The sequence below is a fragment of the Micropterus salmoides genome, unplaced genomic scaffold (genome assembly GCF_014851395.1).
Source record: "Micropterus salmoides isolate LMB-PRFRI ecotype aquatic unplaced genomic scaffold, ASM1485139v1 Ms_hic_scaffold_13, whole genome shotgun sequence".
NCBI lineage: Eukaryota > Metazoa > Chordata > Actinopteri > Centrarchiformes > Centrarchidae > Micropterus > Micropterus salmoides.
This window is the reverse complement of record NW_024040374.1, coordinates 8,482,358-8,498,577: the sequence shown is the minus strand read 5'-3', so window position 1 is coordinate 8,498,577 and position 16,220 is coordinate 8,482,358. Positions and strand designations below refer to the sequence as shown.

The following is a 16,220-nucleotide window of genomic DNA, read 5'->3' as shown; positions in this document are numbered from 1 at the left end:
CACTGAAAAAAAAGTTTATCATCAGCTGCAGATAATTTCAGATAGTAAATACTAGTGATAATGCATTTAAATTGTGCATATAGTCCCTCCCCTGCCGGCTATTCTATCATCAATCCACCATCTATTGATCCTTCAAGTAGATCACTCCATCTCTCTCCTTTTTCTCTCCATCATGCCTCCCTACTGTCCGTCTCCCTTTTTATCATTAGTCATTCAATCTGTCATTTTAAATCAATCCTGACCTTCGTCTTCCATCCATCAATTCACTTCCGTAACACTCTACCACCACCCATTCTGCAGATGGGTTTCACTCCTCTTCTCTCTTCCTGTCCTGTCTGCCATGCCTTCCCTTTTTTCCTCCTTAGTCTGCATAACAACAACGTTCTAACCAAATAACTTCTTAATCTTACCTTGCATCACAAGACTGACGGAGTATTCAAAATCAAGTGTGTCACTATGTACAACTGGACATAACACAACTCCTGTTTAATTTAATGTGATATAGTGTTACAACAATTGATGGGTGGAAAATTCATCTGCAACTACTTTGCTAATCAATTTACCATTTCAGATATTTTTCAAGCAAAAAAGCAAAACATTCTCTGGTTTCCGTTTCGCTTATGTGACAATTGCATACTAAAACAGTAATTATCATATATGATGATGTTATAGAATTGGAGACGTCACTTTGGACTTTCTGGAAATGTTTCACTTTTTAAAGACAAAACAATTAATCGAGAAAATAACTGTCAGACTAATGGAGAATAAAAATAATCATTGTTACAGCCCTAATGTGATTCAGTGTAATCTGCAGCTCACATACGTTATACATTAGTAAAACTACGCGCATGCACCTGTGAAATCACACATGTACACCAGTGAAACCAGAAGAGTTTGCTTTCTCAGGAACTACAAAAGGGATTTCATCCTTAAATTAATACATTCAAGTATCGGGACAAATGCAATAGAATTACATAATAGCTCATTTGGTGTATGACTCTTTCTCTCTCTCTCTCTCTCACACACACACAAAAGCAACAACAACAAAAACAAACATACAGGGACAAATAGGAAAATATGCAAATTTAAAACCATATCCTTTTTCGAAAACAAAGGAAAATATATTTTTAAGACAAGATGATAGTTTTCACAAACTATTCCATTATTTATAATTTAACATCCATTTGTTTTTTTAACAAAAATTTGTTCATCGTAACCCATCCCTAATATGCATGGAACGTTGGACGTAAAATACATGTACAATGAGGCAGCCTGTAGCTACTGTTTCACATTTGTCCCAGAAACAAATGTGATGGGCGATGGACCCCACTATTGACAGTAATGAGTAAATGCAGGGAGCAATAATGCTGGTGAGAACTGACAAAGGAAAGAGAGTCATCACAATCTCATCATCTTTTTCTCTCTACTAATGTTCTGGGGACATAAATCTATGTCCACAGTCACATTGTGGTCACTCGTCTTACTTATGGGCACAAAATGCACGACCCCATAACGTAATCATAACATTTCAGGGTGAAGACTTAAGCTTAGTTTAAGGTTAGGTTCAGGTTTAAGTTTTGGCAAGTTGTGTTAGGGTAAGTTGCCAGGGAACAAATGTAAGTCAATGTGATGTCCCCGAAATGTGTGTGTTAAGTGTGATCAAAGATAACAGCCGCATCACATTTGCGTTGCCTGTGCTGATTTACATTTGGTGATTCACAGGGAGACAGATGGACAGATGATGACAAAGAGGGAGAAAAAGAAAATAAGAGGGGGAGGGAGTGAGATGCACAGAGAAAGTGAGAGAGAGAGTGAGCAGTGACAAGCTGCTGTCCAGGGAAGCAATTAAATGGACTCGGCTGTTGTCACTTAAGACAGGAAGATGGAGAAGAAAAAGTGAAAAACAGAAAAAGAGCAGTGTTGAGTCTCATAATGGCTCTGTTAGCTAGTGTTGCACAGTTCTGCGAGAACAACCCTAAACACTCACACAAACAACAACATACAAACACATATCTTACTCCACTGGCTAAAGAACAAATCCACAATTCCTATTACTAATGTCCTAATTTAAGTAATTGCTCTTAATGTGCAGAAGCACAGTCATGATTGCTCAAACAGCTTCAGAATAATGTTTTTATTAAATATAAAATCTTCTTTAGCTCATTACAAAGCAAAATTATAGATGATGACAAGACTTGCAAGATCTATTTTTAAAATTTAATTTTATTCTAGCTTAATTGGATTAATTTAGGTCTTTATTGCTAATTGTTTCTGAATGTCATTCTAAGGCTCGTCTTTGAATTGTGCTATATAAACAAAGCTGCCTTACATACGGTTACAGTGTTTATAATGTTTATACAGTAACAATTTGGCCATGTAAATTAACCATGGGTGAGATTGCAACTCAATACGTAATTATTTAAAGAAACAAATAAATTCAACTGTTAACCTACCAGAGTCGGCTATAATAACATTTACATGGCCAGTAATAGTGAAATGCTCTGTAATGCTTCCTATACCTGTATTCACACATGGAACATCCAACATTAATATATTCTTGTATGTTTATTTGGTAAGTAATGAAATGTCAAAAATGTTGTCATAGGTAGGGAAATGATAGTACATTATCATTGTTAACTATATATGATGTTTGGGGCTTGGTATCAATAGGGGTTTTATTCAACTCCTGGTTCAAACTGTTTTCAAATGATTAAGAACAGAAATCATATTGTTGTATTGTGTTCAAAGTAAAAAAACACCCTTTTTCAGCAGATTTACAAAAAAACAGCAATTTGGCATAGAGTATTATTTTAAAGGTAAAAATAATAAATGTACATGTCTGTCATGCACAATTTGAATGTTTGATGTTTGGCAGAGGCATCACCCATGAAAGCAACAACGTTAATTCTGCAACATTTTTATAACAGCGACTAACTGAGTTTCCTTCAAATTCATTTTAACCTAACAAAAAAAGGGACGACCATGATTCCGAAACAATGCTGCAGCAAATGTCTCGTCATGTCAGAACTACTTGAAAATCGTTTTGTGCGCTGATTACATTTTGCTTATACATGTGCTTTGAGACATGCATAACCATCAATGTAGAGTCAAGTGTGGTCAGTCCAAATCTCTGCAGTTAAAAGGGTTTTTAAGGAATTCATGATAGGAATTGAGACTAAGTGAGCAAATCCTAGTCTTTATTTATTCAGAACCTGTTCCAATTCTGAACAAGCATTCAATGCCCAACCCCAACAATGCTGTATGCTGCATGTAATGAGCTTAATGTTTTTCCAGCCATTTGGAGACACCCCAGGCAGTGAACCACAGACATTTCTCAGACCATCAACTTCCACGTTCTGCTTCTAAACTAAATGACTTCCAGACATCACAATCAACTAACAGCCAAGCTAATCAACTATCCATTCAGCAGCATCATTACCAGAGAAAAACAGCAACCAACAGCAACCCAAAGACAAAGATATTTGTCTTGGTGAAAAAAACAAGGTGAGAGAATAGCTTATTGATGTAAACACCAAGAAAAAAAGAAGCCAGTTAAAAAAAAGAACAAAGACAAACTAAAGGAGTGTTTTAGTCGAAGTCACAATAAAACACTGCAAGTGATGGATGGTGTTACTTCTCTGTAACCGAACCCATAGTTGTTCCTCGGCTTCTGTATTCCTATATTTCATCCATACCATCACACACACAACACACACACACACACACACACACACATAAAGTGACAGGCCATTGAGCTTTTTGTCAGCATGTGTTGTTCTTCAGCACTGCACAGTGCAGCGACAAATACAAAGGCCTCCATTGAAGGGCTGGGATTCCCTAAATAAACCCCACCCATTGTATTTCCAGATCCCTGGTTCCGCAACACTGCCAAATTAGTACACATACCTCTGGATTTGTTGTGCGCTTGGGACTGGTGGCGTCATGTGGAATCGGCTGGATCACTGGTTGGTTGGCTGACTGACTAGATGGTTGGTTGGACGGTTGGTTGGATTGATGCCTGCAGATTCCTAACATGCTGACAGACAATTTCATCTGCCTGCCTGTCTGTGGGTACATACATGTGTAAATGTGTGCATCTATGTGCCTGTCGAACTGCCTGTCTGCCTTCCTGCCTGAGGTTTCAATTCCAAGCTGAGTTCAATCCCAGCAGCAGACACCCGAAACCAAACCGAGACAAGCCTCAAACTTTTTTCATAGTCAGTATTTAAAAAGTGAAGCCTGTTTTTCATAAAGAAAACTGTCTTTCAGACCTGCATTTTAAATTGTATTAGATCTCCAAAATTTGCTCTTGAGAAAAGAATTATTGTGAAGATAAACTTATTTTCTGCTGGTCTGTGATCTAAAATGAGTTGTGGGTATAAATAATAATTAGCTGATTAAAACTGGTGACACGAATTGCTGCTTAAGGCCATTGACATGATTGGCAGTGGAAATGTTAGATAGAATCTGATAATGAGAAATACATAATTTAAACTCATTAGGCTATGAATTTGCATTCGGATTTAGTTTGGCCTGTTCTGATTAAACCAAGAGAGATTAAACATGGACAGTGGAAAGGGCAATTTAAGGACAAACACACACCATCATTTATCAAAGGCCTCTGGCAACAGGTGAGTCTAAACACTTGGGATGTGAAGCCCAAAATCAAACATCAGCAGAGCTGGAATCTGAACATGCCATATTTGCAGCTAACTCATAATCTTCTCTGATAATGACATTTTATCCAGCGCTGGAAACCCCACCAGATCGTAATGTGAGCATGGAGACTGATAATGACGGATGCTTAACTTTTTCAACGCGGGCCATGGGCCAGCTAACAAGCCGCTGGTAGAGTGCCTCCAATTTGCTAATGGTGAGCGAAGGATGTAAGGAAGGAAAGAAGCAAGGCAAGGAAGGATTGAGAGGCTGGAGGCAGTAAAATCTGGGAAGGAGGAACAGATCAAAGGACAGTGCGAGGATTAGATACTTGTTGAGAGGACATCTCAGCTATAAAAAGACACATCATGAGCGCAGGAAGGGCAGAGGGAAAGAAGGACAGATAGGAAGCAACAGAGGTACTTGTACTCTGCTTGTGTGTGTTATGTATGTGTGTTCGGAGGGTGGGTGAATCATCATTAGCAAAGGAGCTGAAGCAACAGCCCGAAGCAAAGCCGCAAATGGAGACACGGAGGTATTTACACACACAGCGGGACACGCTTAAACACACACATTAGCACAGATAGGTGCACTGCAGGACACACCAGCGGACACAGACACATAAACACTCCCATCAGTATGACCTAATAAGTCCAACAGTGGAGGCTGGCTCAGTGAACTGATATGGTCATGAGTTGCAGATGCATGCCAAGGCTGTTCCGAGCAGTACGTTTCAATTAGAGCTAAGGTCGGGGATAAGCCAAGAGAGGTTCTACTAACTAGTTACCACACAAACAATGGGGAAAAACACAGCAGGGAATTATAAGACAGGCAGAAGACAGCAGTTTATCATCTCTTCTGTTGCACGCAGGAAATTCAATTAGAGCAAATGAAGCAGAAAATTGTGTACTATGAGTAAATTACCATGGGGTCAATTACTAATGCATCCACAGAAAGAATTATCTTTGTAGTAATTAACACCTATGTCCCAGGGGAAGCCAGTTACATTCACCTCAAGGAAAAGGACCTTAACACTGAAGTAACTTAATCACATTTACAAATACGGATACAAAGTTGAGTCTTATTAAAATGACTGTTAATTAGCAGCATTACTAAGCTATAGAGAAGGTCTGGTACATAAGAACGTTTGAAGAGTCATCTGATCAAGCTCCTCCTCCGCAATCCTGCTTGCCTTAATTGGCCATTCCGACAATTTTACACATAAGAAGTTTACACGTCAAAAAACGAATTCAAATTCCCGGTACGTGTACACATACTTGGCCAAATTATGTGAAAGCAGCAGTCTTCTTCAGTTTTCTAAAGAATCAGAAAATAACCCTGACAACATCATTGTGATATCATCGGGATTATTTCAGGTGACGCTTAAAGACTACAAATTCATAACAGAAAATCTGCTTTACAAAATAGGGCACAACATTTGAGGCAACCAGGGCGGGGTCAGTTGAAATTAAGCTGTCAGTTGCAATAATAAGTACAGTGCATGACACTGTTCAACATGCATTGTACATATCCTGGTCCCAATTCCTACAAAAACCTATTTAAGGGAACCTCATCAAAAATGTTATTTTTATGTCATGTTTATTAAAAAAAAATGTATATTGGCTGATATTAAATGCTAAGTCCTAAGATATGCCATGGCCTGGATGACTTGACAATTTTTACAAATAATGTCGGCTGGTAAGTTGTTACTATATATAGATATTACATAATAGCTTAAAAACTCAGTTTTGGTCAGCCTACACAGTAGCAAAAAAAATTATTTAGCCAGAGGAATCATGAAAACATAAAGAGACACACTGCATGAACAAAGCCAAACTGCACTAACAAGTCGAAACTAACCAACAACATAGTGGATGTGTAGTTAGAGTATGCTTAAGACTTTCCTACTTGATTATTATAGTTAGGGCTGGCTCAGGTGAGTTCTGAACCATCCTTTGGTTATGCTGCTATGTTACTTACTCGACTTTCCTTTCCCGTAGTCTTGTGGTTCCTCTCTCCTCCTATCGCTTTCTGCAGGTGTTTCTGGCTCTGGAGCTATGGAGTTTGGATCTGTGGCTGCGAGTCACCTGCTGCGCTCCTGTGCCTGCACAGCATTTACTGCTAAAATGATCACTAGTCCTATTATTAACATTAATATTACTATAATTATTAATATCATTATTTATTTTCTGTACCACTACTATTTTTACTGTTTCTATTTTCTGTGGGGATATTGTGTTGAAAATTAAGGCAAAAGAAGAATAAAAGGATAATTTAACTAGTGTCTATTACAGGTCACTGTAGTAATTCCTGTATCGGATATGTCTAATGCTCACAAACACTCCTAACTGGGTCACTTGCACACAGACTAAAGTGAAAATGAAATGAAAGGTGGTGGAAAAAGCAGTCCTCTATAACAGACACATCGCTAAATGTAGTTCCCAACACATACTTTAAGATTTAAAAACAAACACAGACTCTTGTAATCACAAGTGACAATCTTAGCATTCAGAACATTTTCCGAGTCCTACTTGACTGTGTGTTTGTGTCTATATATGTGATACACTCAGCTCAGGGAATGTGTGTGCATTTTACACCAATTATCTTTCTGCACACACAAAACCACATAGCTGTTCTCTGTTCCCCAGAGGAATTGTCATTTTTGATCCATACCTCTATAGCAGAGCCTGACCCTTATGGGATTCTTAAATACTAGCAATTTTTTAGCTTTAGCGTTTTAGCTTATAATTTTTTGCAAAATCTAGACCACGATTATTAAACTGAATTATCTAAAACCATAAGACATAGACAAACAATATTTCCGTGTATTCTGTGTAAGCATTAATCTCATCAATACATTACAGAAAATTTATTTATCTGACACTAAAACCTTTGTGTGAAAATCCTTTAAACAAAGTTCACAGGGGGAACTTTCATTCCCTTTGTATGATTAATATTTCATTGTGCGTTTATTACAGAGCCCAGGGGCTGATAACAACCGCAGAAAGATATATAAAACTAATGTAAAACCAATTTCACATTTTAAGCTAATTTGATTGATAACAGCAGCGTTCTGCTGTTGTTCTGCCTCACAATGACAAAACACAGCTTCTTTTGAGTGTTGTGATATGAAATGTGCAACAGGGCTCAATATTTCCCCATAAACAAAATAATCAGTGAAACTAATTTTGTGAGGGCAGTAAATTTCAATAAATTCAAACTGTGCCCAGTTTGAATTTGATGAAAGATCAACCATGCAGGACCATTTGTAGGCAAATCCTTTCACATCATAATATATTAAACATTTATATAATTTAACCTTGCGGGTAAATGTGAGGGAACCCGCTGACCTGTTCATCACCTCCCACGTTTAAGCTGAACATATTACATCAAAGCCAGCTACGTCCTTGTAAGATAGATGAAAAGATTACCTAGCCGGGCTAAAGCTGAATCCTGGCTAATTCTCTGCTGAGAGCTCAGCAACAATAAGAGCTGAGATTGATTATGCACTCACTACCTGCTGATACAGGAACGAAAGTACTACCCCACTTCTGGGTTAGCTCAGTGTCCTACTGGGGCTAACATTTTTTGATTCGAACTCTGCCCAAAGCCAGTGTTTAATGTCAAAAACTCTGGTTCTCTCTCTCACCACCTGCTGATATTGAGAGCCCAAGTGATGCTACAATGCCAAGAAGCTTCTTCACTAGCTTTCACTGTATTGTATTTTTTGTAGTTATTGTAAGTCTTTGCAATTAAAATTTCTTCATCTTATGAAACATTATACTTTAATTTTCTGTCTATATTCTAAGCTGGTCAGTAAAATCTGAGTATTTAATTCCCATAATGGCTTAGTGTGTAAGCGCTAAAGATGCAATACTTAACACTCCCAAGTGTTGTTTGGCTCCTCTTTATCAACAACTGATACTACACAAAAGCAATTCACAAACTAGAGGCTTAGTGTGCGTTTCCCAGGAGACATTTTCTGCTTCACGTTTGCAGCAGCAACAATAGTAGCTTTGCTGAAGTGTTTTGTGGTTAGCATTAACAACAACAGAAAAACAAAACAAAAAACTGAGTGCCACCTAAAGAAACACGTGTGCATAAAGTCAAAATTCAATGAAAGGGATGCCACGATGCACACACTCTGATTCACAAGTGATCTCTGTTAAGTACAACACAGAAATACCACAGCAGTGAGCTCCTTGCAAAAAAAAAGTTTGCTCAAATAAACATCAACGATCCCACTTTTATTAAGCAGAGAGAGAAAGATAACAGAAGTCGCCTTTGAGACATGAAAGTAACGTAAATCTCTCTTATTCACACATTTGAAAATCAACAGAACAACATTTTCAATATGCGATCATACAGCTTTCTGTTTTACTTTTGTCCTGAGTCATTTTTTTCACAAGATTTAAATAACCGTCAACACGTAAGTGGAAAGTGTCAAAATAATATGTAATGAGTCTGTGTAGTGAAAAATCAGCACACACAGTGGTAAAAGTGTGTGCACATTTCTGCTCATCCTGCGAGATTTTCATTTTGTGAGCAGCATAAAGGGAACAACAGCTTAATCTCCCTGTGATGTAAAATGATAAATAAATCTACCTCGTATTACCTTGTATTCACCTACCACTGTTTCACTTCAAGTATTTCAACTGTTGCATGGTGGCAGAGACGGATAGAAACATAAAACCTTGTTATTTTTTAAGCTGTGAGACCAGAGAGGTAGAAAAGGTGGAACAGACAAAGAGACAGAGGGAGAGAAGGAGGAGAATGTGACTCAGACTGTAAACACTTGGTTGGGGTGATGTTATCCAGCTGCCATGAAAACTGATCTTGTGGCTGGCAAGTTCAAGCTGACCGTCTTGTGCCCCACACACACACACACACACACACACACACACACACACACACACGACCAACACTACTCGCACACAGAAACACAGCTGTACAGTTGTTATGACACATTAAACATACACACACAGGCATGTATACATCAGCACAAACACACATATGTACACAAAGAAGTTGAGGTTGGATAGAGGTCTGTGTTTGGAGTAAGTGAAGAGGTGAGAAGCCATGGGGTTACCGGATCAAGGCAAAATATTCAATCCTTGAGCGCACACACACGAATGGACAGAAACACGCGCGCACACACACACAAAGTGAAAAGCTACTGAGGCTTGAAATCAATCTTCCACACCTTTAACTGAAGCAGTCGGGGATCTCCCACCACACATGCGCACAAACCGCTTCTACCAGCTCAGGGAAGAGTGCCCACCCTGCCTGCTGAGACAGCACCTTAAACAACCCCATTTGTACTAATTTCAACAGGGTGAAAGAGTTAATGAGCAGTGTCACTAAGTTTAACCGCTTTTCTAGTAGGAGCTTGTCCACATCGACTAAACAGGAAACACTGACAGCCAACAGCCCAGCTCAAGCAGAGCCCATGGCTTGAAAAGTAAACAAAATCCAAAAAAGCTTAAAGTCTAAGGACATAAAATGTCTTATGCAAGTAGGTGCTAAAGGGAAAAAAAGACAAAACACACTGAAGAAGTGTCTTAGTTTGCTGTTTATGTGAAAATGCTCTCCAAAGTGGATAGATGTGATAACAGCAGCCTTGTGTTGTACAGTAGGGTTAAAAATCTTCTTAAAAATGATAATGTACAGCTGGGGTGGCCAACAATGTGCAATGGAGAGTTAATAGTGAGCAGGTTTTCATTCCAACAAATCATATCAAGTGAGTTCTTTGATAAGTCCTTCCCCTCTAACTGAAGGAGTGCTAATCAGAGGGTGGAGTCTTTTGGTGAAACTCTACACTGCTCTCCCATGCAACATACTGTTAGCCACCACTGCTTCCATCGTTTTTTGCCTGAGTTGAGAGTTAGATGAGAAGATCACCATCACTCTCATGTATGTAAGGTAAATCTGGTGTAATTAGTGAGCTTTAGATGTGCTACTATGCAGAATTCACTGAACCTCTGGTGCTTTAGGTTAAACAGCTTTGAAATATGATCTAAAAATGCTGTCTGTATTGCTGCTTCTCTATGAGTATTTCAGTCTCTCCCTATTGTCATTCTCCTGCTCTATAGAATTAAACCTAAACAGCACGTTCCTGAACACTACACAAGCCACAAGCTTAAATGTGAAGCTAACAAGCTGCAAAAGACTTCTCTCTTGCCTTGGAGCAGACAAAGCTTCCCACAGCCACACCTCTGTTGCGGTATTCTATCTTAACAGAGCCCTTAATAAAATTCATGACAATATTACCTGGAAAAATAACTTAAAAGAAAACCTCCCCTTCTTATTTCGCTTTCACCAGAGGCCCTTGACAGAACTCTTTGAAGATGCATGTAAATTCCACTTCTCATTCTCCATCTTAATTCAAAGAGCTAATATTGAGACTCCCAGACGTTACCACATGCAATGTTATCAAACTGCTCAAATAAGTCCTTGAAATGAAACAAGTGGTACTTGGCTGAAGAGGAAAGAGATGGAGAAACAAAAAAGGGAGGAGGGTAAAAGGGTTGAATGACAGGGAAAGTGACAGATCATGACAATGACGGCTGGCGGTGTTGGAGAAAGAATGACAGCGACTGTGAGAGAGAGATGAAGAGTATTATGTGAGAGAGAAAATAAGAGGAAACAAACAAAAGGAAATGTGGTGTCATTACTAGCGCCAATGTGGGTTTGTTAGGAATAAATACAATTTTTCATGTATGGTGTCCACATTTGTGGACAATTATTTTAACTCCATTTTGGGTTAATATATCATGGTTATCTTCTACCAGCCACTTGAGGACAGTGGCAGTTGGTTGATTGCAACATTGTAACAATGGTTCTCTTATATTCCAAAATATTCATTGCTTGATGACCTCATCAATCCAAGATGGCCGATTGTGATGGCCATGTGCTAAATGCCTCAGGTATATCTGTGAAAAATATTTATTAAAGGAGGTCAATCCAGGTAAAATAAATAGTACTATGTACAGCAAAGTATGATTAACTTGTTTTTGTTTTATAAATTAAAATTCAAGTCTGATTTACGTAACCTGCTAGTATATTGATTCTACTTTTTCAAAGATGTGAGGAATTGTACAGTATTATTTTATAATAAAACACACCTTCAACAAATATTTGAACATAAATAACAATGCAAAAGTGCATATTACAGCAACTTTTGACTGCTTTGCAGGTATTCACATGAAAAAAGATAAGTATTGTACTCACGTACTGTAAAGAATTCAGTTCTAACTACAGTATAACCATGTAATCTGTTACATTTGGGATGTTGATATGTTATGTCATGTGTGGCATTTTACGCCTTTGTTGCATGGTTAATTAACAGTTAACAGTTAAATTACTTTAAAATAAAATATTGTAAAAAATGTAAAAGGATTCAAATTTCAGCACAATTTTAGTATTAAAAATAAGATAATATTTTTAATAATTCATGCATGAAAATGTTGATGTTCTTGATTCTCATCCCACATCAGAACCCAACACCACCGCAGCAGACTAATTAGTAGAGTACCGTGGCTGCCGGTCCGATGAGAGCCTGTGCTCTCATTTGCTCTGAAACCCCATTAACCTTTTAGACAGACTGGTGCTTTGATATCTCAGCTGTTTACAGCTCCCATCCACTTTCTAAAAGCGTTATGTTTCAGGTGCTTGGCTGACTGCACGGAGTAAATATAGGCACTATGTAAGATTTCCCTGGAAAGGGACACACTCTAGGGGCAGGGGGTCTGCTCTGTGTGTGTGTGTGTGTGTGTCTCCTCTTGCATTTCATTACTTTTAAGAACCAAATGTACTTAGAAGGTGAGAATGTGGAAAACCCTTTAAAATGAGACACTCTCTTTCATACACAGCTAATTTACAGATAAGATTTTGTTTAAGGATTAAAATATGGTTAAGAGAGAATTTAGATATGCAGTGTACTACTATGTGTGAGTCTGTGACAGAGTGTGTGCAATAAATGTAGCATACTTGTGTATGTTTACATGACATATTAAAAGTTATGCACCCATCAATTGTGCAACAACTGCAAAAACTGCTTTTCAATTTTGAATTCAGTCACTTTTAACTGGAGCACCAAGCTTTATTTTACAACCACTTTAACTGAACACATCATTGACTCCTCATGCTAGTCCTCAATTCACCCGTCAATTTTGTAATCACTTTCACTAGCCTGATATTTCACTGCAGAACCCATCCAGCCTGACACAGAGATGAATCCTCTAAACTTCAACTCCAAGTAATGCGGTATAGATATTTTTGATTCCCCCAGATATGGCACAAAAAACATCCATCCATAACTAAATAATAGCAGTAGTAGTATTAAGTAAATAATAAAAAACAACTACAGTCTGTGTAGAAGTCAAGTCAATCGAGTCTTTTTATATAGCCCAATATTACAACTTTGTCTCATGGGGCTTTATAATCTACATAGAATACAACACCCTCCGTCCTTTGCTCAGACCTTGTATTCAGATAAGGAAACCCCCCTAAAAACCTTTAATAGGGGGGACAAACTTTGGAAAAACAACAACACTCTGCTTTCTTGTGTCCATATACAGTAATATGCCTGGCTCAAACAAATGCAGCCCAATACAACAATCCTGCAATAAATCCTACATCCATGAAGGTTATGTTCAGTTTTTGTTCGAACTGTTTTAGAGAGATGTTGATTTAACAGTATGTTCATTTTTCAGGCCACATTTTGTGATGCTATACAACAACAAACAGTTTCAACAAAATTCATTAAATTTAACTTTAATTCTAAAATATAGGTTGACAGTCATTTATTTATGTCAGTTCAGAGATAGATTTGTCCCACGCCCTTGTGTAGTCCTAAGCATACATAGGGCCAGTCATATTATCACTATCTCTGTGCTAAATAAACAAGGAAACAGACCTTGGTCACTAGAGTATGTGCTCAGCCAAAAGTATGTGCTCATTCACCAGCTGGCCCCAACGCTATTTCTACAGAATGTAAAACTACTACAATATTTCAGTCATGCCTCCATCCGCACTAGATACTAGATATCATTACTGCACCACTTTTCATAGAACTATAAATACAAATATGTTTGTATGTGCTGTTGTATGTCTATCTTTGTGAGGACCAATGGGAGTTATAGCCTGAGGATATATTGGATGGTCCTCCATTCTTCAAAGGGCTGCTTAAGGATGATTTGTTTTAGGGTTAGAATTGGGTTGAGTTTATGGTTGGGGTTAAGCATTTAATTGTGCTGGCTAGGGTTAGGGAATGCATTTTGTCAGTGATGGTTCTCACAAGTATAGGTGTGTAAACGTGTTTGTGTGTCTGTATGTCTGATTAAATGAGAGGTTTACCTGTGCCTTTGTTGCGGTCCACAAAGCAGTACTTCAGTTCATATTCTTTCAGAATTTCATGGACTTCCTAGGAAGAGACAGAAGAAGAGACAATACAAGACTTTAGCCAAGAGATCATCAAAATCCAAAAAGTCTAAACTATAATTTCATCAAAAAGATTTTTAAATCATCCTGAAGACTGACACTAACAAAATACTGATCAACTAATCTAACATTTGCTTAGTCAATAAATTAAATTTAGTCTCAAATGTGTCTTCAAATTTCATATTTAGTGTGACAAAGTTTTTTTAAATTAAAAAATTAGAGAATTTCAGAATATATAAACCATCACTTCTTGGTATTTTTATTAGATTACAAAGAATTATTATCAAAGTTGTCAGTTATGTCGAGATGAATCAAGTAATCCATTAATCATTTTCTCCTTTACAAAAAAATGAATGTGCAATTAAATATGATCAGGGAACACAACTCTGTAGTAATTGTGTTGACTGTAATAGACTTAACTATTCACAGAGAGCCATCTCACAGTACTATTTATTATTAACTAACTATCTGCTTTCAATAACACACTGAGTATTCAAATATTCACTATAAAAACTTACATAAAATTTACATAAATCTTATAAAATGGATTTTCACTTATCACACTGATGAAACCTTATTTTTGGACACTTGAGCAAACTCTTTTCCTTCACGATAAAATCTTTGATGGGAAACTGCCCAAATTGCATCCATTCGTCCCTAACTGGTCATTATGTTTTTAAAAAGTGTTTTTTTAAGATGAAAAGCTTTCCGTCTTCTGTCAGGAGGTAACAGCAGCCCACCACCCTGCACTCAAATCCACATGTGGGACACACAGACAAACACTGCTGCATATCAAAGTAATAGATCTGGAGGTAGAGTGTAGTTCACTCTTTAAAGAAATGTTAGTGACAGTATATGAAGTGAGACAGGAAAGGGAGCAAAGAGAGCAATGCAATAGCACAGCAAGAGATCACACCTGAGTGCGTGAACTCCACTGCACGTTGCTAATTCTCTGTTAGCCTTGGTATCTTCCTGATGGGTTTCACTGTTACATAGCCACACAAACTCTGTACAAGTAAACTGGATCCACAGTCACAGTCAAACCTGTCCAAGAGCACAGCAGTTCCAGGTCGAACAGGAATACGGTGTAGGCGGAACGACTGAACAGTGAGCAACATAACAAAACAAAAAAAATCTCTAACTTCGGCACTAAAACAACCTGCGAGTCACGGTCTAAACTATGTGGCAGCAGAAAGGTCACTTCGGCATAAAGCAATTATTGTTAAGTGCCAGCAGAGTCAAGATGTAATGGCAAGTATACAGTATGATGCACATCAGGCAGGACTTTGAGTCATCCTCCGGTGCAGACACACTGAATTCACCATGAGTTTTTACTTTCCACTTCTTCCCACCATCTCTCTCATTATTTTCATATGTAATTTTATTAAAACTTTTGAAATACAGTAAATAAATATGAATGGTGCGCATTTTAAAGAGCTGGTTAAAAGCAAATAAATAGGCTTCATAAATGGGCCTGAATGTGAACAAAAGAAAAAAAACAGTGCTGACTGGCATCTAGGTGTATGCGACTGTTTTGTATTGTCAGCTAATGTTGCTCAAATCCTGTGCTTTTATTCACTGTCAGCTAATGCTGGCCATGTTTTATGCTTCCATTCAAAGATGAAAACAAAGAAATGAACTTCGCATTATTGTAATGCACCAGCTCATGGTGATACAATTGTCACCTTTCACATGAGAGTGAAAGCAAAGGTTTGACTTTTCTGGGAGGTCACGTGGACAGATACTTCACAGAACACATTTCCAATCTCATTTATCACAACATTTCTATGAAGGCAAAATCTACCTCAAGCGCTCATATAACGACTGGGGTGATGAGGTTTTCTTATTTGTCCACGTTTCCCTTTTTCTATCTCTATAAACCACCATCCAGCCCACTCATGTACACAGTGAGCGAGCAGACATGTTCCTTATCAGTAAAGGCCAAGCAAGGCAGCCCACACAGAGGGTCAGCTCGCTCGCCCTTAAAATCAGAACAAAGTGAGCTGTAAGGGGAACACACAGAGAGAGGGAGAGAGAGGGGGAGAGAGGGAGAAAAAGTGTTGCATTTTTGCTCCATATCTATCAATTTCTTGATACATTTATCCTGTTACATGAGGACATGA

At 38.0% G+C, this 16,220-nt stretch overlaps 1 protein-coding gene across 2 annotated transcripts in view; it reads right to left on the bottom strand.

Annotated features, from left to right (window-relative positions):
- The window catches only part of raver2 (ribonucleoprotein, PTB-binding 2), a 94,329-nt gene that overhangs the window by 57,016 nt on the left and 21,093 nt on the right, over window positions 1–16,220 (bottom strand). For both annotated transcript variants that reach the window (XM_038715318.1, XM_038715319.1), the window contains exon 2: window positions 14,014–14,080. In XM_038715318.1, coding sequence (XP_038571246.1) covers window positions 14,014–14,080 — 67 coding nt within the window. The remainder of the gene's footprint in view (window positions 1–14,013; window positions 14,081–16,220) is intronic.